At 38.2% G+C, this 24,311-nt stretch overlaps 1 protein-coding gene across 2 annotated transcripts in view; it reads right to left on the minus strand.

Annotated features, from left to right (window-relative positions):
• Positions 1 to 24,311, minus strand: part of slc39a6 (solute carrier family 39 member 6) — a 71,139-nt gene that overhangs the window by 8,434 nt on the left and 38,394 nt on the right. For both annotated transcript variants that reach the window (XM_041248033.1, XM_041248032.1), the window contains exons 5-9: positions 15,843 to 16,012; positions 11,766 to 11,969; positions 4,882 to 4,975; positions 1,165 to 1,545; positions 632 to 712 (exon numbers count right to left, since the gene is read on the minus strand). In XM_041248033.1, coding sequence (XP_041103967.1) covers positions 632 to 712; positions 1,165 to 1,545; positions 4,882 to 4,975; positions 11,766 to 11,969; positions 15,843 to 16,012 — 930 coding nt within the window. The remainder of the gene's footprint in view (positions 1 to 631; positions 713 to 1,164; positions 1,546 to 4,881; positions 4,976 to 11,765; positions 11,970 to 15,842; positions 16,013 to 24,311) is intronic.

The following is a 24,311-nucleotide window of genomic DNA, read 5'->3' on the forward strand; positions in this document are numbered from 1 at the left end:
GTATTATGTAATTATTTTATTGCGTTCAGGTACCATTTGCATTCTGCATTAAGATTTAGCACAATTGACCATCCGTAAAGTGGTGATGCTGTCATGCTAAATTTTGCACCCTACCTTATTTTGAGATATGCGCATGCGTCAGTGTCTGTGTGTTTACTAATGTTATTATTCATTTATAGTTTTTTGAGATTTACGATTCTACTGTAAATTTACAGTAGAATCGTAAATCTCGAAAAACTACTCACTTCTAAATCTTTTGTAGTCATTTTTGTATTACTTTAGTATAAATATATGTTCATTTGGATTCATATGTTGTTTTTTTCTAACTTTATGTGAACGAAAAGACACACATTTGCCCGTTTTCCCCATTGGAAATAGTGATATTTTTAAATATCACTGTCCTGGTCACAAAAGCAAAGTTTGTGGGGAATAATAGCCATTTTCTATACTTTTGAGGCATAAGCAATTAGGAAATAACACTTACTACCCAGGAACAAAAATTGTGTTACATAGTGTTATCAGCACCTACCACTGGTTTATTTTTGAGGGTCAATGTAAAAAACACTGCAACCCAATCTATTGACAGTGCATTTCTATACTATTATATTTGGAGTATCAAGGATGGCCTTACCCAGCTCATGAGGTAACTCATGACAGAAAACAGCAACAGATGTGCTCAGTCCACTTGATATCCCTTCTGTGAAAGCAGCCCCTGCAAATGGAATAATATTGAAAGATTCAACACCCCAAATCACCCCATTTAGACATGCTGGAGAAAATTCAAACATTTACATTACAAAAAGTGTCATAGCACCCTTTGAACAAAACTTGAAATAAACAACTAAGGTACTTAGATTTGACATAACCCTGATGTACTGTATTATTGGTACTGCAAATGATAAATGTTGAAAGTTTTAGGGAAAATATAAAGATCTTTATATAAATATAAATATCTTTCTCAACTAAACGTGTAATAAAATAATATGGATTTGGGAGATTTTTGCTTTTGTTTACCTTTTAAATGTTTAAAAATCTGTACAGCCCTAATTGGCACCACATCACTTCATGAAATAAAGTTATCAAGAACTAGATAAGAAAGTAGATTAATTTATCTCTGGTTACAAGGGATTACAGAGGATGGAAAATGCAGTTTGGAGAGGTTACCTATGGCTAGGCCGTCACTGAAATTGTGCAGCCCATCCCCCATGATCACCATCCATGCCAGGGTGGCTATGCCTGCCCCTTTGAACTGCTCCCGGGAATAGTGGTGGCTGTGGCTGTGGGGGTGGTGGTTCTGGGAATGGTGGTGGTGCAGGATGTGGTGATAATCGTGGTGGTGATGATGCAGATCGTCCGCCTGGCCAATGGTGTCGTGGAAGTGAGAGTGGCATTTGTTCTCACAGCCTTGGGCTGTGTACTCGTTATAGCCGTCCTGGGATAGCGCAGGGGCCAGCATCACCTCCTCCTCTTCTGGGGTATCTGGTGGCTGCTGAGGGGCGAATTGGGACAGGTCCTTCATATTGCTCTCTATTTCACCCTCTAGATCTAAAAAGAGCCGAATTCAGGATAGAGGTCTCATTCAATCTGGCCATGTAAGCACATTCTCCAAGACTTTGTATACATTGTAATAAGACAAGCAGATACACTCACGCACTACCAAATATCAAGTACCCAGTTAAGACATACTGCATGTACAGTAAACGTCTTGACCCGAGCAAGTTAAATCAGCTTACATGGGTGAATACATAAACCTCTGGATACTGTAGGCAGAGCTGGGTTATTAATTATACTGTATGTTGCAATATGGTATAGAAGATTATTACACTTTGTTTTTCAGTAAGATTCCACAACAAAACAGTACAATATATGTTGTAGCATGTTAAGCCCCAATCGGCAGGTCTGTCCTATAACCGGAAGGACAGCTGCCACATACTGACAGTTCCTAAATAAACAGACACAGCATAACACAGTCAATTGTAGACATTGAGTGGTGGAACAACATGCCTAAATAATGCATAGCTCTGGCAGAATATTACTCTTCTTCGTGGCAAGCACAATACAATATTCTGTGAGCAATATAGAGGCTTTAATCATTTTTAAAATATCCTGCAAATGCAGTGTTTTTGTTGTTATAGTGAAGTTAATAGCCACTAAAAAGCATCAAGTGTATTACCTGGAGCTATGGCAAGTACAACTACTGTAAATAGTCATCTACCACTAGGCAATGTTTCACTCAATATGATTTTGTCTCTTCTAAAATGTCAGTTTCTTTTTATCTTTTCATTTGCTCTTTTTCTGACTGATTACACTGTGTAACAATTTTTTTTTTTTTTTTGGTTCCTGGGTAGTAAGTGTTATTTCCTAATTGCTTATGCCTCAAAAGTATAGAAAATGGCTATTATTCCCCACAAACTTTGCTTTTGTGACCAGGACAGTGATATTTTGAAATGTACCTATTTTCCAGAACATTCCAGATAGATTCAGTGCTGAGTAAACTTGGAGTAACTTCTAGAACTTTCTAGAACTTTCCAGTAATATAAATAGTAGGATAAATACAGGGGCCTTAAGCCCACCAATTCAGTTTAGTTCCAGCTGCCTAAGTGGATACATATCTACATTTTTCTGAGATGGCATCAAGAGGCTGCAAGCATCCGGCAGATGCATTTTGCTATGTCTGCGGCCAATTTATCAAGACGAGCGAAAAAGTACTCCATGGAAGCATCTGCTAAGATGTGTGAGGCCTACAATGCATATTTCGCCATGCCTGTCGGGGATCAAGACAAACCCTGGGCACCTCATTTCACCTGCGAGCACTGCAAAAAAAACTCTGGAAGGTAAGATGGACAATTGTTGCTCAGAATTTTGTTATAAAATTTTTAAAATTCTAAAAGTTTTTAATTTTAAAATGTTTTACAATTTTCAATGTTATTGAAAAAATATGTCATATATGAAAAATGTTGCGAGAATCTCTTACACATTAGTCATGGGTGAAATAAATGTATTTTTGTAGGATGGTACAGAGGGGAAAAGAGAGCCATGAAGTTCGCTATCCCAAGAATTTGGCGGGAACCCACTGACCACTCAAGCAACTGCTACTTCTGCATGGTGGACCCTTCCAAACGTCGGACTGGCAAGAATGCACCTGCTATCACGTATCCGGACCTTCCTTCATCCATCGCCCCGGTGCCACACTGCCATGAGCTCCCCGTACCCACTCCTCCGGAGAGAGAGCAACCGTCTTTAGAAGAGAGCAGCAAGTCAGAGAGCGAGGAAGACGTTGTAGATCCAGATGACAATTTCAGAGGTGGAGCTGAGGAGAGAAACCCATACTACCCCAACCAAAAAGACCTCAACGACTTGATTAGAGATCTTGGTCTCACCAAGTCCAATGCCAAGCTTATTGACGTCTAGGCTCAAGCAGTGGAACTTGTTGGATGAAAGTGTGCAAGTCGCAGATCAGAGGAAGCGTCACCAACCTTTTTCCAGCTTCTTCACCCGTCAAGATGGACTCTGCTTCTGCCACAATGTGACCAGTCTGTTCGAGGCAATCGGAATCGCCCGTAACCAGAATGAGCGGCGCCTCTTCATTGACAGCTCATCCAGGAGCCTCAAAGCCATGCTGCTCCATAATGGTAACAAGTACCCGTCTCTTCCCCTGGCTCACTCGGTGCACCTCAAAGAGGATTACAACAGCATCAAGACCTTGTTGGACGCCTTGAAGTATGATGAGTATGGCTGGGAGATCATAGGAGACTTCTAAATGGTGGCATTCCTGATGGGTCTCCAAGGCAGTTTTACCAAGTTTCCCTGCTATCTTTGCCTTTGGGACAGCAGGGACACCAAGGCGCACTACTACAAGCGGGACTGGCCACAGCAGACCGAGTTCTCTGTGGGGAGGAACAACGTCAAGTGGGAGCCACTGGTGGACACCCGGAAGGTGCTGATGCCACCACTGCAACATCAAATTGGGCCTTATGAAACAATTTGTCAGAGCTCTAGATAAGGAGTCGGCAGCCTTCAAGTACCTTCAAGACTTCTTCCCTAAGCTGTCTGAGGCAAAGGTCAAAGCCGGTGTCTTCATCGGACTACAGATAAAGAAGATCCTGGAGTGCAATGAATTCCCCAAGAAGCTCACTAGTAAGGAGAAAGCGGCTTGGAACAGCTTTGTCGCAGTGGTTCGGGGTTTCCTGGGCAATCACAAGGCCGAAAACTATTGGAGCTGGTTTAGACTCTGGTGAAGAACTACGGCACAATGGGCTGTAGGATGTCCCCCAAAGTTCATATCTTGATAAATTCAAGGAGAACATGGGAGCGTACTTGGAGGAGCAAGATGAGTGCTTCCACCAGGATATACTGGACTTTGAACGCTGCTACCAAGGACAGTATAAAGAGAATGTGATGGGAGACTTCATTTGGGGGCTGATTCGTGAAAGTGATTTACAGTATAATCGTAAACCTCAAAAAACTACTCACTTCTAAATCTTTTGTAGTCATTTTTGTATTACTTTATTATAAATACATGTTAATTTGGATTCATATGTTGTTTTTTTCTGACTTTATGTGAACGAAGAGACACAAATTCGCCTGTTCTCTCATTGGAAATAGGTAAATTTCAAAATATCACTGTCCTGGTCACAAAAGCAAAGTTTGTGGGGAATAATAGCCATTTTCTATACTTTTGAGGCATAAGCAATTAGGAAATAACACTTACTACCCAGGAACAAAAATAAGTTTTAATATATATATATTATATTTTAATATAATCCTTGATATATTATATATATTATATATATATATATAAGATATATATATATATCTAATATATAGATATATAAAAATTCTAGTTAATGTCCTATTAATTCAAGCATTTTTTTTTTTTACCATCATTTTGTTTTATATTTTGACTCTCTTCTTTAGACGGCTGCTTGTCATCAACATCAAGACTTTCTTCAGTGTGATCCAATTTCTTCTGATTCTGTTGATGTACGAAACTTAATCATTAAAAGGCATCTTCATCAAGGGGGGTAAGTATTGTGCCTTTCCTTTTTAACTTGCTTCCCTCTATTGGATTAATCATTTCATTCCTCACATAGATAATGCTGCAGAAGACTGGAACAGTCTTTAAAAAAAAAAAAAAAAAAAACATAAATAGTTTCTATGACTAAAAAAGTCATCTTGTGTCATAAACTGTGACTGAAATAGGAATATTAACCATTACAAAATGGGTGTTTCCCTTTAAAGACACCCAAACTTAAAACTGTATACCAAAGATCCTCGCTAGAGCAGGATGGCGACTACCAGCATTGTCATTTTCGTTCAAAGATTGCGACCATGAACGCCGTGACCCTGAAGTTAATGGTTAATATTCCTATTTCAGGGAACCAGGCAGTGGCGGTGCGTAGGGGGGGGGACATGATTTCTGCCAGGCAGTGGCTTAGCCACTGCATTAGGATCTTTCACACTGAAATGTAAGAAATAAAGAAATTGCAATATTGTTATATTTTATCACTTCCCATGTAGTCACACAGAACGCGGGGCAGACGCGGCACGGGCGGAGCTGATTTTTCTTTTCGCTTTATTTGCTGCATTGCTATCAACCAATGAGAATACATAAGCAAGCTGCACTCGCTCAACCCCACACACAGAAGCATGTAATGTATAGGCTACGATTACTGTATAGACTATGTAGCCTAGCTATAGACGGGGCAGAGGACACAAATGTTAGTAAACAAAACTGAACAACCATAAGTACGAATGAAATTATATATAGTTATTTTTATTTATAATCATAATGTAGAATGGAAATCTGATGGTCCTTTGCTTTGTATTTCCTTTTTTGTTTTTAATTGGAAGTGTTCTAAACTAATCTTTTAAAAAAAAAAAAAAAAAAAACTATTTTGCACAACAGTGTATTTGGTTTTTGGATCTTCTGTTGAAAACTAAAAAAGACGTCCACGCAGGAATAAGAAATCAGGTTGTCAACTGCACCACTGCGATTACTCACCTTAAAAAAGTTACGATTTCCATCCCCATCCGAAGAAAATCCTGGCTATGCCACTGCTGCCAGGGTTTATTATTTAAAAATAAAAAAATATATTTATGTTTTTCATAAGTGGGTAGAGAATATGTAAGTGTGCAGTTTATTTCAAACTTTCAAACCTTAAGAACATAACCAAAGATTGTCTGAGACCCTTCACCGTTATATTTGTTCTCATGTGAGACTTTTTCTGTCAGCGAAAATATGTGAACATTACCGGTAGCTGGGGCAAAGTCTATCATATTATTTGAAAGCTTAACATCTCTAGATTACATGTCCAGTTGATAGACTTTCCTGTTTGGCAGATGTCTTGTAGTAAAACATGCAGGAACACAGGGACACTACTCAGACATTTATTGAAATAAAACCACTACTGGGTATTTATTTGTGACTATTATTCTAATTTATTTGATCTATTCTATCAAACTATATAGAGGATGGTTAATTTATGACAGATGAATTATTTATACATACATACATACATACATACATACATACATACATACATGCATACACACACACACAGTGGTTTGCAGAAGTATTCACCAAAAGTATTCCACATTTTGTTGGCACCTGAGCGGTCTCCATGACGCTTTCAAATTAGACTTTAAATGTAGATTTAACACAAACTACTCCACTTGATAAAGTTAAAAAATGCATATAGAATATTGTGACAGAGGTCTCTTGGTATTAGATCTCCCTCATGAGAGGATACTATATAAGAACATAAGAAGAACATAAGAAAGTTTACAAACGAGAGAAGGCCATTCGGCCCATCTTGCTCGTTTGGTTGTTAATAGCTTATTGATCCCAAAATCTCATCAAGCAGCTTCTTGAAGGATCCCAGGGTGTCAGCTTCAACAACATTACTGGGGAGTTGATTCCAGACCCTCACAATTCTCTGTGTAAAAAAGTGTCTCCTATTTTCTGTTCTGAATGCCCCTTTTTCTAAACTCCATTTGTGACCCCTGGTCCTTGTTTCTTTTTTCAGGCTGAAAAAGTCCCTTGCGTCGACACTGTCAATACCTTTTAGAATTTTGAATGCTTGAATTAGGTCGCCACGTAGTCTTCTTTGTTCAAGACTGAACAGATTCAATTCTTTTAGCCTGTCTGCATATGACATGCCTTTTAAGCCCGGAATAATTCTGGTCGCTCTTCTTTGCACTCTTTCTAGAGCAGCAATATCTTTTTTATAGCGAGGTGACCAGAACTGAACACAGTATTCAAGATGAGGTCTTACAAGTGCATTGTACAGTTTTAACATTACTTCCCTTGATTTAAATTCAACACTTTTCACAATGTATCCGAGCATCTTGTTAGCCTTTTTTATAGCTTCCCCACATTGCCTAGATGAAGACATTTCTGAGTCAACAAAAACTCCTAGGTCTTTTTCATAGATTCCTTCTCCAATTTCAATATCTCCCATATGATATTTATAATGTACATTTTTATTTCCTGCGTGCAGTACCTTACACTTTTCTCTATTAAATGTCATTTGCCATGTGTCTGCCCAGTTCTGAATCTTGTCTAGATCATTTTGAATGACCTTTGCTGCTGCAACAGTGTTTGCCACTCCTCCTACTTTTGTGTCATCTGCAAATTTAACAAGTTTGCTTACTATACCAGAATCTAAATCATTTATGTAGATTAGGAATAGCAGAGGACCTAATACTGATCCCGGTGGTACACCGCTGGTTACCACACTCCATTCTGAGGTTTTTCCTCTAATCAGTACTTTCTGTTTTCTACATGATTCGGTTTTATTTTCTTTGTCCAGGTTTAACACCTGGGCTTCAAGACTGTTTCTTATGTATAGCGCTACCCCTCCTCCTCTTCTGTCCTGCCTGTCTTTCCTATACAGTGTATACCCACAAATATTATATTCGTCCCCATCACTCTCAGACAACCACGTTTCTGTAACACCTATCACATCATAGTTACCTGTTAGTGCAGTAGCTTCAAGTTCTAGAATTTTGTTTCTGATACTTCTAGCATTTAGATAAATACATTTAATGGTTGTCTTACCTGAGTTGTTGTTCTTGTTTTGATGCGGTCTCCCTTCTGTTTTTTTGTTGATTTCTCCCCCCTTCCTTTCTAGTTTAAATGCTTCTGAACCTGCTCGAGGATCTTTTCTCCGAGTAGACTGGTTCCCTTGTTATTTAAATGCAGTCCATCCCGTCTATACAGATAGTCCTCATTGTAGAATGTGGTCCAATGATCAAGATAGGTGAAGCCTTCCCGTGTGCACCACGTCTTCAGCCATGCGTTTTGATTAATTATTTCCAGCTGTCCATATGGTCCTTTGCAAGGTGCCGGTAGTATACCAGAAAATACCACAGTTTTGGTTTTCTCTTTTAATTTCCTTCCTAGCTCTCTGAATTTGTTTTGCAGGGATTTTGGTCTGTCTCTTCCAATGTTGTTTGTACCGATGTGGACGACTACTACCGGGTCGTCTCCTGTTCGTTCTAGGAGCCTGTCCACGTTTTCAGTGATGTGCTTGACCGAGGCTCCCGGAAGGCAGCACACTGTTGTAGTAAGGGGGTCCAAACTGCGAATTGAACTTGCTGTGTTTCTCAATATGGAGTCCCCAACAATCATGACCTCCCTTCTTTTTGCTGTCTGGTCACCACTGTCAATAGGGTCCTGGATGTTGTTCCTTTCGTTCTCTTGCTCATCAAAATTCTGAAGTGACTCAAATTTGTTGGTTGTTTTGATTTCTGATGGTTGTGTTTGACGAAGTTTCTTTTTTTCCCTGCTTCTGCCTACCTGAACCCAGCTGTTCTGACCTTCTATCTCCCTGGTGGCTTTCAGTCTGTTAGGGGTGATGCAGACTTCCATGAATTGTGGGTGTGCCAGTTCCTCAAGATCCTGTTGCTGTCTCACTTCTTCCAGCTCCATTTCTAGCATACTTACTAGTTTATGCAAATCCTGGATCGCGCGGCACTTTACGCACACTTGGTTTAGCTCCGCTGGGTTTTCTCGGATTTCCCACATCAAGCAGGTGTCACAGATTACTGGCTTGAAGACCATGTTGAGGGTTTTTTTTTTTTTTAAGTTTAGTTTCTTCTGCAGTCGTCAACCTGCTTTTAAACTGCTTCTAAACTGCTCTGCACTTTTCCACGCCTGTACTTCTCCCACTCGCTGTCGCTTCCACTCGCTGTCGCTGGGAAGACTGCCTCGTTTAACTGCGTTGTTCTGCTGTGCTGTTGGCTCCTCCCCTCGCCCGTGTCTCAAAACGGCGCTGAATTTGAAGCAGCTGCTCCGAGTTTCAGCTTGCTTGTTATCAGAAAAACACACGCGCCTGTTTGACTTTGAGCTGCTGCTGTGTTTCCCCAATGTCCTGTGTTTTCTGATTAAAGCAATTCAAGATGCAATTTCTCCTTTCTGCTTCTAAACTGCTCTGTACTTTTCCACGCCTGTACTTCTCCCACTCGCTGTCGCTGGGAAGACTGCCTCGTTTAACTGCGTTGTTCTATAAAGGAAGCAGAGTACCGTGGACTAAAAGGCATGACACTTTATTCCTGTGGGTAGGTGTAAGTCTGCCAGCTAGAGAAGAGACTGGGAAGCTTGTCAGGACAGAGGGAAGAGTGGATGGTGCAAAGTACAGATGAATCATTGAGGAAAACCTGTTTGAGTCAGCCAGGAAACTGGGGAGGAAATTCACATTTCAGCACGACAATGACCTGAAGTACAAAGCCAAAGCCACACTGGAGTGGTTGAACAAGAAGAGAATTAATGTTTTTGAGTGGCCCAGTCAAAGTCCTGACTTGAATCAAATCAAAAATTTATGGAGAGACTTGAAGATTGCAGTCAATCGACGATTCCCAACAAAGTTATCAGAAGTGGCAAAATTTTCCCGTGAACAACGCGCAAAAATTTCACCATCATACTGTGCAAAGCTAGTAGAGACCTATCCAAAAAGACACATAGCAGTAATTGCTGCAAAATGTGCTTCTACCAAGTACTGACTTAAGGGGCTGAATACTTATGCAACCAGTAAATTTCATTTTGTACATTTTCTTTGCAAGTTTTGCTGACATTTAACCTCCTCCTCATATAACAGTGTTCAGTTTAACCACTACAGCTTTGAATAAAAAAAGTTCGTTTGAAAAACTGTGCATACATTATTTGTATTTCAACAAAATGTGACATTATTGGTAGGGGGTGAATACTTCTGTATGCATGCATGCATGCATGCATATATATATATATATATATATATATATATATATATATATATATATATATATATATATATATATATATATATATATATGTACATATACACACACACACACACTGTATATTCATAGTTACCTTTAGAATGTCACAAACAATACTATATATGATTTTTATCTGAAGAAAACATGACTGAATAAAATTTGTTATAGTTCAAACTAAATTATCAAAAGCATGTCAATTATGTTTACATTGTAACATTAATAACCTCAATATCCAGTATATTACATAGTACTTAGCCAAATAGAAAATATAATAACAATCAACAATATACCCTAACCTTGTTGATAATTAAACCACACCTTTAATGGTTCTACCATTCAATTGTATTGTAACATTCAGTTAAATTTACAGTTTTGCTACATTAGTCTTATATTATGTTTTCAAAAGTCTTCTTCTTGACACTCATATTTCTCAGTTTGTGACCCAGTACCTCTTTGCTATTAATTATTCACATTCTTGTCAAATGCAACTTCAAACTCATCGCTTCATCGCTTTCTATTATGAGGTCCTGCTTCTCATGAGGCTGGTTATTGCAGGTCTAACTTGCACATGTCAGTACACAGCATCTCATTAGAGATACACCCACAGCCAGGTGCAGTGCATGTACGACTACATTTGCATGCTAATAATTCCATGACAGACTGCGGTGCTGGTTCTCCATCCCAAGAGGAACTAAACGATACCCCACATGCTTTGCCCCACCAAGTGGTAATGACAAAGTGGTATTGCCCCATGGACTAAAGACAGGGACATAAAATAACATTATTGAGAGAGAAATAAAAAGAGGCGACAAACTCAATAGAAATGTCTGTTTGAGTATAATAAACAACATGAAGACTGAAAGAATACTGTTAATAATTACACATAATAAATTATTACCCAAAATGTACAAAATAGTTTGGAAGCGTTTACATATATACCATAATTCTGAAAAAATTAAGAAAAAAAATCCAAAAAGTGCAAGTAGAAGGGATGCAAATTTTACTGCCACTTTGGTCCACAGTAAACAAACGAACATTAAAACAGCACATGTAAAATAAGCAAATATATTTGTAAAAATAAAAGAGAATTCGCAAATAGAGAAAATACCTTTACAAAAGTATGTTAAACATATCAAAATGTTGGGAAGTTGGCTTGAGCAAAAACTTTTCTTTCTCTCTCTCTCTCTATGCTGGGACAAAATATGCAAACTAATGTTTTTTTGACATGTATTCAGATACAAAAATCAGATGTTCAATATGACAAATACCTTGCACTTATTTACTGTCTCACCAGAATTTGCGAGTTTCAAAAAATGGCAAATGAAAAAGTGCTCTGTGTGATATGTGAGATTAATACACCATATATATAAAAAAACACAGGATCAACATAGCAGAATACAGATCCCTTTTGTAGCAGAATTTTAAAATCTGTATTTTTTTTCAACCAGTGGAATTTCCCATGACTGCTGATATTTATCATCATTTGTGTTAACAGACATTCTCACCTTCTGTTTCTTGTCTTTATACATCTTTCCTAATGTGATGAAATGCTCTATTAGGAACATGAAGTAGACCCCTCCAAGGGCAGTTAGGCCTTTCCACACAGAGTCGAGAACCCCCTTCTCTCCTTCTCCCTCAGCATGACGGTGGTGATGATCACTGGCATTCCCTGGGTGAGCGCTGTGGTTGTGATTATGTGATCCTTGCGACTATTATACAACAACAACAAAACCAAAAAAGAAAAAAAAAAACATTTTAAATGGTCATATTTTTTTTCATACTTGGAATGTTTATAGTTTAAACATTTCCCAAGTTGTTAATGTTTAGAATTTTTGCTAAATGTTTAACCATTGTCAAATATGCAAGTCTCATGTATATGTAGGGCTTCTGTTTGTCGGTTTTTATTAATTGTATTTTTCGGTGCTTATTTTTAGAGTTTATGTAAATCGTTTTTTCGGGGCTTTGGTTTTTTATATACTGTATGCAATTAGTGTTTTCCGTTACTTTTCAAAATGCCTGTTTCTGTCAAAATATGTATAGTAACTCGACAGTACTTGCACACTTAAGTTGTACCTTCTTTCCTCTGCTGTCTTCCACAATGAAATCCCTATGGTCACAGGCATTTTTTTTTTGTAATCGTGTTTTAAATCTCCAATAGAAATGTAGGAATGTGCCATCACTCAGTAGTTAGGAAGGTTTTAAAGTATTCAGAACAAATCAATGATAGTTGCAAGTCAGGAAGGCGGGGGGGTTAAAACCGAAAATCAGAAGCCCTATGTATATGTTAGCAAAGTGTTTATACAGCAGTGAATGTGCAGAGCAAGGTAATGTATTCAAAGTCTTACGACATGAATACACACGAGTATTCACGTACACATTAATTTTGCATACCATCATAACAAAAAGTAACAGCACACTAATGGAACATTTTTCTGAATGGTTACAAAGATTTGTACTAGGTTAAAATGTAATCCTAAAGTTTAGGGTAAATTAAATGGAAATTGACATGCCTAGTGCATATGCTTTTTTTCAGAAAGTAAAAAATAAACCAAAAAATAGCCAAGCTGTTGAAACTCATTTATAAGGTTCCCCTGGTGGAATGAGAGCAGAGCTAAATGATGAGCAGTCTTGAAGTTGGAGACAAAACACATTATATGTGCTGTTTCACTAGAAGTTGTAAGTGCAAGCCAGTGCATTGACTCACAGATTAAAACCTGGAGAGGCAGGTAGAGAAAGCAAGCAGTAATAAAACACCACCATGGCATGTAACAAATTTACTTGTGTGATACAGATAGCAATTTATAGGGCATATATGCACTGACATCAAAATTAACATCAAAGTTATTCAAGCACTTTACAATAGCTTGTGAAACAGTGTTGTTATTAAGAGCCTGTAGGTAAAGTGTATCTGCAAGGGCAGCTTTCAGTTCTAGTACATCAGATGCATGTTCACCATTTAGACCTTGCAAAACAAAAACAATGTGTAACCCATCCTGATCCTGTGCATCAGCTGACTCGTCAGTGACCACTGACAAGCAACCAGACTGTTTTACCAATTCCATAATCTCCTGCGTGTGATACTCGGCAACTTTAGGTAAGTATTCACATCTCAACTGGGCTGATGAAGGAATCGCTCTACCATTTGCTACACTCTGTCTGAAGAATTTCCGTAACTTTTGGTTTGCACAAACAAACAAAATTTAATAAGTGGACTTTTGGAATATGGAAGTCACCGTTTTTTGTTTCTTTGCAAGTAAAGCAGTCACAATACTGCTCTGGATTTCCACCTTTCTCTTTTGTTGAATACTTGTCAGCAGAGAAGTTTTGGTAGTGATCTACAGTAATGTTGTAGGATGTGTAGAAGAGCTTTACATGATCTGCTGCAGACACATTTTTTTGCCTTTCTTGTTTACAGTGTGTAGTATTTTAATTTCCTGCTCAGATTGCATATAGTCACATGACAATCACTGCACAGCACTATATGCATGGCGAATAGTACACGCAGGCACACAGCAGAGCTGTACAATTTCATTAATGCGATTTTTATATGAAATATAAATAATTATTACATTTTTTTTTGTTTCTTAAGAATATTGTAATAATCTTGGTATTGGGCTAATTTCACTATTTCCGCACAGCCCGTGAAATCGCAATTTTCACAGGGCATTACACCTGTAACTTTAGGAACAGCGTAGTCACACATTGAGTAGATGCTAACACTAAGGAGATATAATGGATTTACCCAAGACTATCATTATGATTAATATTATTATAGACATAGGACCTATGGGCCATAAAGCTAATACTTCATCATTATTTTTGCTGTATTCACAGTATTAATCTTTGGACTGCTGAGAATTTATTGAAAGCATTTGTGTTAATTACATTTTTCATTCATGGAGAAAAGGAAAGCCCAGAATAGTTTTAAAGTGTCTTATCAGCACATTTTACAGCTTGTGCATGTTAAAAGGCAAAGAAATCTACCATAACATCAAAAATATCTGGTAACATTTGCAGAACACAATACATTGAAAACCTGCCAGGGCAGACAGTGTACAGTGCTTGAAGTGGGGATGCATGCTTCACCTTTTATTAGGTATGTTTAGTCTCTTACTTGCAATTTGAACATTAAAATCATAACTTAGCACCCTTGTATCCCAACAACACAGTTTTCTTTACTATGCATAACAAATGTTAAAGTAAACTGCAGTTCTTTTCTCCGACGTAACTTCTTAGTGCACCAAAAAGGATCCCCTGAAGAAACTATGTTTCTCAGAGCACAGCTTGTTCTGTCCAGACCAGTGACATGCAGAGCTCTGCAAGAATAGATCCAATTTGACAATAAATACAACCACCAATTGGAGAAATCACTACTGCAGAATAATTTGTTTCAAATTTTATTTTAAATATCACTTTAATATAGTAAGTTTTCCATATATAGACTATTGTGTAATTTTAGGGCCATTATTAGCTAGCCATGCAAGTATATTTTATGTTTATTTTATTAGATCTAGCATTTGTTTTTCCTCGCATACAATCTAAAAAAAAAAAAAATGGTTCCATTTATTTGTGAACTACACTGTGGTCAATGTTTACCTGTAGCCTACACCTTATGCTAGAAACATATTTATCCCTTTTCATCAAAGGGTTTATTGTGGCAATATTTTATTTTGAAATTCATATTTACACTTTACAAAGTCACATTCACAAAGAAACATTATAGGCTACAGAAACTGAGTAATTGTGCGGTACAAGCAGTGTCCATATGAAGACCCCCCTGCTTTGGCATATTCGAGATTGAGATGGAGTCGCCAGACGAGTGGCTCCGCCTTAAAGCCTAAGACCAGCTGCCTATCCAAAAGCTAAAGACAGGCCACGCTGCCTTCCAAGCTCCACGGGACGGAGGATTAGACGCCCTCCTCGAAAACAAAGGTTGGTGCCTCTCCTGCTGGGAGTTCGGGCACTTAGTGCTATGCTGCACCCTCCAACATGAGGAGGAGCTACCTGCCCGAGTGCTGAGGAAGGAACAACCAGAGGAAGAAGGGCGGGCAGCCACTACCGGAGGCAAGCAAAGGGGGAGGAGCTGTTGCCTTCTCCATAGCCAGAAGGAAGTACCATTTTCATCTCCAATACCAAAGGGGGAGAAGCCATTGCTGTCTCCAGAGCCAATTGGAGAGGGGCTTCTGCTGGCTCCAGCCTCGGAAGGCCAAACACTGTCGCTGGCCAGCCATGCATGGGTGGCTTTTGCCACGCTCCCCCTCACTGCCTGTGTGTCATGTCGCCACTGCTGCAAGGATGTGAACTGGGGACCTCCTGCTTACAAGCACGTTTCTTTAACCACTAGACCACAGTGCCTCCTATTTATTTTGTATTTACAAATAGAGAATAGATCAAAATAAAAATAAACTTCCTTTAAAATTAACAATTTTGTTTTAGATTTTGGTGATAAAATCTTCTTTTAGGAGCCAGATATATACTGTACAGTAAATGCTCACCATTTTCTTTTAGATATTCTAAAGTTAATTATTTTGTCTACTGGGACAATCACACACAAATAAGACAAATAATGATATCTTACTTACATGAGGAATAAGATGCAGGAAAGCATCTCCACTCAAAGTTCCCACTGCCAGCGCCACCAAGAAACTTAGCAGGAATTTGAAAAATACCTGGTTTATCAGAGGGATCAAAATCACTCCCACAAGCGACAATAGGCTTATAATTGTGATCGACACAAACCCACCAATCCAAGCTGCAAAAGACATCACAAAATAAACTCACAGAACAGACTTTAAATACATACATTTCAATATAAACAGACAAGTACCAAACCAAAATGCAGTTTGCTAGCTACAATCATGGTTGTTAGTGGTAGTTTCAACTCTCAGTAACAATGTATACTAATAATTATATAAATGTCAAATAACTAATAATTAATTACGTAATGTTTATCCAAACAAAAGGCAGGTTTTGAATCTCACTTATAAGTAGGCTTGCAACTTTGAAATTAAAATCAGTAAAGCTTTTTAAAAAATGTGAGTTTGACTGAAATAAATTTACATATGATAAACGTCGGTAAAACCACTCGTTATTTTTTATTTTCTTACCAAAAATGATTGTTTAGAAATCATCTCTAGAATGCTCTCATTCGTTTAAATGACTAATCAATGTGCACAATACCCTGACCAAGGGCTGAAGTCTCAAAGGCAGAATGAAGCGGGCCCATCTGCCTTGCCTTCCAGTGACTCTGTCCAGCTGTGCTGAAGCAGGAAAGGTGTGGAACTCAGACCCTGAAGTGCAAGTTAGTCCTGTTCAGCTATCTAATGTTTTGTTCTGTGCATATTATTTTTACTTGTAAATTTATGCTATAAAGACTGTGCAAAACACTTTTCTATGCTGCGTTTTTTATGGTTTATTTGAGACCATTTTTTTTATTTGTGTAGGATCCTTTATCTTTAAGGTATAGCTCCGCTGTGACCAAAAAGATTGAATTAGGATGTTGGTTACCATGGTTTTTTTGCATGTGATAAAGGGGTTTTGCTAAATGAGACATTTCTCAGTGACAAGTCTGTGAAATTGATTTGGCAAAAAAATAAAAATGGAATAGTAGCAAGCCAACTTATAAGGGTACACTACAGGACAGAGCTAATTGATAGTTGACACCTAATTTTGAAAGTCATGCTGTAAATGCCTTATGTGTGGAACTATACAGTGATGTGAAAAAGTATTTGCCCCCTGTCTGATTTTCTTCATTTTTGCACATTTTTAACATTGAATTTGTTCAGATCTTTTTGTGGGTTGTCGTAGTATATAGAGGGAATCTGAGAGAAAAAATGACACCAAAGTTTGGTGCTTCTTTCATTTGTTTGGTGTGCAAGATAATCCAACATGCAATCTTCAAGTGTGAAAAAGTTATTGCCCCCCTTAGTTAACTCAACCCAATTAAATGGATAATAAGGGTCAGCTGTTCGAATACTTTGGTTAACAATCAGGCCTGATTTGGGCCAGCCCTGCCCAATATAAATCTGACTAACTTTGTCCCTTACCATCAGAGTGAAGCTGTCAGCACACAGGTTCTAGACACACATCATGCCACGAGCAAAAGAAATTCCTGAAGACCTCCGGAAAAAAGTTGCTGATGCCTATCAGTCTGGAAAGGGTAACAAAGCCAATTTCTAAGGCTCTGGGGCTCCACCAAACCACAGTCAGAGCCATACTGTCCAAATGGAGAAGGTTTGGGACAGTAGTGAATCTTCCCAGGGATGGCCGTCCTGCCAAAATCTCTCCAATAGCAAGGCGTAAAATCGTCAAGGAAGTCACAAAGAACCTAGAACAAGCATCCAGGGATCTGCAGACCTCTGTTGTCTCGGCTAAGGTCAGTGTTCATGACTCCACCATCAGAAAGACACTAGGCAAAAATGAGATTCATGGCAGAGTGGCAAGGCGGAAACCACTGCTCACTAAGAAGAACATGAACGGTCATCTCAAGTTTGCTAAAAAGCACCTGGATGATCCTCAAGAGTTCTGGAACAATGTTCTACAGACAGATGAGTCAAAAGTGGTCTCAGTTACGTCTGGTGAAAACCAAACACTGCATTCCACAGTAAGAACCTCATACCAACAGTCAAGCATGGTGGTGGTAATGTCATGACTTGGGGATGCTTTGCCGCATCAGGACCTGGACGACTTGCCATCACTGAAGGAACCATCAATTCTGCTCTGTACCAGAGTTCTACAGGAGAATGTCAGGCCATCCGTCCGTGAGCTGAAGCCGAAGCGCAGCTGGGTCATGGAGCAAGATAATGATCCGAAACACATAAGCAAGTCTATATCAGAATGGTTGAAGAACAAGAAATTTAAAGTTTTGGAATGGCTTAGTCAAAGTCCAGACCTAAACCCCATTGAGATGTTGTGGCAGGAACTGAAACGAGCAGTTTATGCTCGAAAACCCACAAATGTCACTGAGTTAAAGCAGTTCTGCATGAAGGAGTGAGCCAAAATTTCTCCACGGCGCTGTGAGAGACTGATCAATAACTACAGGAAGTGTTTGTTGCAGTTATTGCTGCTAAATGTGGTGTAACCAGTTATTGAGTCTAAGGGGCCGATTACTTTTTCACACGGGGGCATTGGGTGTTGCATAACTATCTTTAATAAATAAATGAAATAAGTATCAACATTCTGTATTATTTGTTCACTCAGGGTCCCTTTTATCTAATATTAGATTTGGTTGAAGATCTGATAACATTCAGTGTCAAAAATATGCAAAAATGCAGAAAATCAGATGGGCAAATACTTTTTCACGACACTATATTTACTAATTGTAGGAACAGTTGCTTAAAATATATCCGATTTAATTAGGAAAGAAAAGGGTAAGTATTCAAGTCCTTTTGCAGAAAGTTCAAAAGAAAACATGGATGGACTTTCTCAACTGATAAATAAACACCTGGGCTGTGTTCAATAGGCAGAGCGCTCTGCCATGCAGCTACATAACATACGTTACCTCTTATTGAACTGTGTGTCATGAAGAGAGAACTTTCAAGATGGCGGAAAAAGCAGCACTAATATTGTTTTTTAATTAAATTAATGGAAGATTGTGCAGAAAATCTAATGTTCTATTGCACTTGCATCGAGAGCCAACACTATGGCTAGCGGCAGTGAATCCCTGATTCTAAATAAAATGAGGGGTATAGGATTGGGGCGGAAGGCCATTTTCTGGAAGGGTATTGAGATGGGGACATAATCTTTACACCACCTGTAATCCCTTCAGAACTACATTTTTCAAACTCTCCCCTGGAGTCGACATAAACTTTGTAAAATATGAGGACTAAGGTATCTTCCATTAATAACCTTTCCCCATATTTTGTCACAGATATTATAACTGGGTTTGGAAGAAAAAGTATAATTATAGTAACTATGTAAATGCACCCAGCCTATGTAAGCTTAAGAGCAATGCAAATTACTCAACTTGCACAAACAATAGTTGCAATGAGGGTAGCAATGAGCACCGCCTGTGCATCGGGGTATTTAGCAGCCACACTTACAGCCCAGAAGTAAGGCGAGTTAGGAGTACAGAGAGCAGTAGAAGCTGTGTGCGATTTCTGGAGACAAAAAAGTATGGTCGGAGGAAGAGCAGCAAAGTCCTCTTGGTGCACGGAGAAGAAAAGTTGTCTGAGAAGGAGCTGAGAGTCCTTACGGCTGAGGTCACTCAGCATGAAATTTAGTTATTTGGAAAAGCCTCTGACAACATCAGTTATGCTACCAAATGGTCCTTTATAGTGGAGAAAGTCAATGCTGTAGGTGTTACCAGGAGCACAGTCAAAAGGTGAAATTCAGCTATTAGCTCTAGGATCACCCAATGGCTTTAAAAAAAAAAAAAAAAAAAGAAAATTGGGGAAGGTAACATTCTTTCCCTGCACTACTCTCATTGAAAAATAAGTACATACATGAATTAATACATAAGCACATTGCCATGAGTTTACAGTCTTATTTTAAAATAATAAAAATAACAATACTAATAATAAAAATATTGTACAGATAATCTTGTATATAAGCATTTCACTTATATCATTACAAACATTTGTCAATCTTCATGTCTTAATAGTTTCACAAATCGATGGATTGTGCATGTCCAATAAATAAATAATTAATATAGCTTCTGTTAAAATCTAGTAAAAAAAAAAAAAAAAAAGCAACTTTTTAAACCTATAAAATATGTAAATATGGTAAATGGCAAACTAGGTAAGCATCACTAAAAAAATCAAAAGAAAAAAAATCATTAATTAATTTTTTTGCCGGGGAAAGCTTGTCTATATGCTTGACCACAAAGTAGACTATGGTATTTTTTTTCTCTAACTTTACTAGACTGCTGCATTTAAATGTCAGGTTCATATATTAAGAAAGCAGTATCACTTATTTGCTAATTTACAAAAAATGTAAATAATACCTCAAGTTTAAAAGATTAGTATGTGCCTTGCCAGAGGCTCTCTGGGTTTGTAACCAGATCAGCTTTTTCCACAGCTAGCCAATCAGAAGTGATAGGGGTGGAATGTAAACACTTAAATGTTTGTGTGTAGGCTAGACTTCTGCAATTCAGTTTGCAGAAACTTGCGTGGCTCTCTAAAGATATACTTTTTTTCCAGCAACAGAACGAACATAGGAAAAATAAATAAATAAAAACGGACAAAGTATAACGGCAAAACCTGTTGTCCCGGGAGTCGGGAGATATGAATTGCACGCCCGTTTTCACAGGCTTGTATTATTGTACCCTAGTTTTTCAGAATGGTTGACAAAGTGTATGCAGGGATTTTGAAATCTGCATCTCTCATTTTCTTAAATGGTGACGCATCATCCACCGCTTTTAACACTTCCACTTTTGTCTGCAAGGATAGTGCACGTTTTTGCGCTGATTCATGGAAATGGCAATGATGCGTGTGCACTATGACAACTCGAAATGCATCACATGATCTGTTGTCCCAAAACAGCATTAAAGCAGGCACCAGTACTAGAAAGGTTGGGAACCACTGCTCTATGGGATCCAGTGCCTGAGCATAAAACAAGCAGCAGAGACCAAGTCCTTATCAGGAACAAACAGGAATCCATAGCATCACAGCTGCCATATGAAGGGTGACACAAAAAAACAAAACATCAACACCCCTCCTCACCAGACATCTCACCATTGACACGATTTTCAAAAAAACAGTGTTGTTGTATCAAACTCATGGTATAGTAATGAGACCTTTAGTAGCAAGTGATTTTCAAACTAAATGTCCCATACATCACTTCCTGTCTCAATGACTAGACAAAGGGAACTCGTTAATCAAAGTGCATGTTAACGAGATCAAGAAAAATGAATGGAAACAATTCGCTGTTATGGAAACTACTAGCGTACAGGGAGACAGCTCTCCCATCTGCGAGCAGCAGCCAAATGGAAATAAAAAATATTGGGAATATCTGTTGTGTATAATTTGTAAACTTCATTTCAAATTGTTCATTTTGTCATGCAGAATGTACAATTATTTAGAACAATTCACATATAAAATGCTGATTTAAGACTATCTAGTGTGGGTAAAAATCGGACGGCACGGATTACAAAAAAAAAAAATGATAATAATTAAACCCCACTAGTCATTTACCTCCTTCAGGAGGGGTATTTTACTGTATACATAACTCTTTAATGTGTATTTTTAAATATTTTTTTTGGTTAAAAAGAAGAAAAAAACAAACCGTAAGCCATCTATGTATATTGGTTGGAATTTATTTTCTTATGATGACATCTACTTCTGTATGTATTTTAGCATGTACAATTGTAGGCTGTATATAAATACATTTGAAGTACCATTTGTGTTTGTAGTTGTTAGTTGTATTATACATGTACACCATGTGTGTACCACTTCATTATATATTTATTAAGCATTTTAAATTATGATAGAACTCCCGGCCTAACCCAATACACAATTTTGTTTGTAAATAAACTCAGCATTATTAGAAGTAGCCACCGAACACTTACAGTATTAGAAGAACATTTTATATGCATACAGACGTGTGACGGTAAAAGTGTACATTGTACATAAAGTGTGGGGGAAGTCTGACAACATTACACAAATATGTTTAGGCAAAATCCATGTCAATGATCTTGATCACATTCCTAGTGGATCCGTGGCCTTGTATGCCTGTTCTTCATTCAAGCATGAATTACACAGCTGTTACAAGCCAAGGACGCATTGCAAATTCGCAATAACCCAAGTAAACTTTATTGTAATATCTAATATGCTATCACTCTTTCGTGAATTAAAACCCTCCTTTTCCAAGTGCAAATTAACTCCTGATAAATTATGACAATTAATACAAATTTGCTTTTAAATTCCCTTACAAACAAAATAAATAGTTGCAAGAAGCACAGCTTACTAAAATATTAACATTATTTTGTAAATCGACATAATTTAGGAAATCACATTAGGACAATTATTTAATAACGAAGTAGGCATAAAATATCAAAACCAATGCTACATACCGATTTCTTGATTAAAGGTAGAGATTGCAGTTTGGCCAGTAGTTATGAAGCATCACAGGCCCAATTGGGCTGGTAACATGTAACTGTACAATGTATATAGTACAGTGCATGTGGCTTCCATTTCATGAACGCAGGAAAATGGGTCAATGTGTTGAAAAAAACATTTTTATAAACAAACATACACCCCCCCTTGATAATGGCATAATGAAGTAGTCTGAACTTTCATGCCACACGTCGTATTTGTTGTACAGTCAGCTTCTGAGACTACGTACTGAAGTGCTGTTGATTTGCCCTGCACAGGTGGGAATTAGTGTTGGTGTAATTTGTATGTGGGAATGGGTTTATTGTGTGTTTTTGGAGTTGATTTGTTTGATTAAATTATTGATTACAGATACGGCGCTCGATTGAGACTTATTTGCTAGGCTTGGTTGAGGGGAAGGGCAGCAAGTGATTGGCTGTGCTGGTCCTCAATCAGCAGGTGGGCGGGTCTTGACGAGTGTCCGTCAGTTTAAAAACATCTGCGGTAGATGCCTTGAGGTGACTGCAACGTCGTGATTCAGAGGGGAGCGGCGTATACTGGGGAGGAGAGGGTCCGCTCTGCAGGAACGACAGCTACACAACCCAGAAACTGCAAGTGCTGCTTGTAAAGGCAATGCCCAGCCAAGGCCGTATGAAGCAGCAGGAGTCGTCATATGAATACTGGCTCATTAGTAGGTTAATTTAGGGGATAGTAATCCCATGTAATGTATAGCAAGGGTTACGTAGTGTAGCCGGGTCCCTGAGCAAGACACTTCATTTAATGCTAACGCTTGCCCTGTGTGGCACCTTTTATGTGTACTTTTTGTACTGTGTTTTATTTTGTATTTTTGTACAACTTGCTTTATGTGTCCTCTGTGTGTTACCATGGCTGGTAACATCACATGACCACCTTTACTTTCGTTTTTTCTTTGTGAATAAATCCTGCATGCCTGTGTCAGCGTTACAACCCCCCGTTGTCTCTCTGTATTGCTTAAACAGCGGCTACCCACAAATGTGACACGAGCACCCTGTCACATACACGTTACCATGAAATGGCAGTACTTTACAACTGTTTTTTTTGTTTGATTTTTGTTTCGTACAACTAAGCAACCAACTGCACCAATAAGCCAAAAGTAAAGCGTTTAAATCAATAACGATAAAGAAAGCAATTTTGAAAAAAAAATTAAGATGAAAATATAGAGTGGAAGAAAGACAATCTTCTTTCCTGATGACAGTGAAACAAATGTCAGTTTCCCAGATTTGCAGATAAAACAGCAGCTTTTTGTTGGGAATTCAACACTTAGTTGCCCTCAAATCCAGTCTCACAGTAATAGTTCACAAGATAGCAGGTGTTTGTCTGCTGCTGTGACTGCAGCGAAAAAAGATGCACCGATGGATACCCAGATATGCCACGTGGAAGCTGAACAACGGGATCGAATTGTGTAACGTTTTGATTTAGGGTACAAAATGTTCAGGTCAGAAAAGCCATTCACAAATCTTTACTGGACTCTCGTATCAGCAGTAAGATTGGTGCTGACTTGGGAGAGGCTACAAGCGACAACGCTCTGAGAACGATTATTTTTATTATGATTATTGTTTGAATAGTGTTTATTATTAGGATTGGTATAAATCCGTTAACCTTTTAGCGTTGCTGTTACCATGGTAACAGCTTGGCTGCAGGTTTGCTCGTTAAAAAAAAAAAAAAAAAACAACAAGTATCATTGGTATAATATATTTTCCGATCTTGAATACAGTATTTTCATTTTCTGACAAGTAATTTGTGAAAAGATTAAATATATGTTACTATTTTGTGAGTTTGTCGAGTTCAGAAAAATTTTGGTGTCTGACCAAAATTTCTACCAGAACTTCAGTTTCTAGCAGTAGTAGTGTAGTTTAGGATTACCAGATTTCCACAGTGAAAAACAGGGAGGTTTTGTTTTTCTTCTTTAATTTACTGAAGCCATAGCAATTCTGAAGCCAAAAATAAAAGTATGTAAAATTTAAACATCGGGTGTATTTATTT

The sequence above is a fragment of the Polyodon spathula genome, chromosome 4, assembly GCF_017654505.1.
Source record: "Polyodon spathula isolate WHYD16114869_AA chromosome 4, ASM1765450v1, whole genome shotgun sequence".
Lineage (NCBI taxonomy): Eukaryota > Metazoa > Chordata > Actinopteri > Acipenseriformes > Polyodontidae > Polyodon > Polyodon spathula.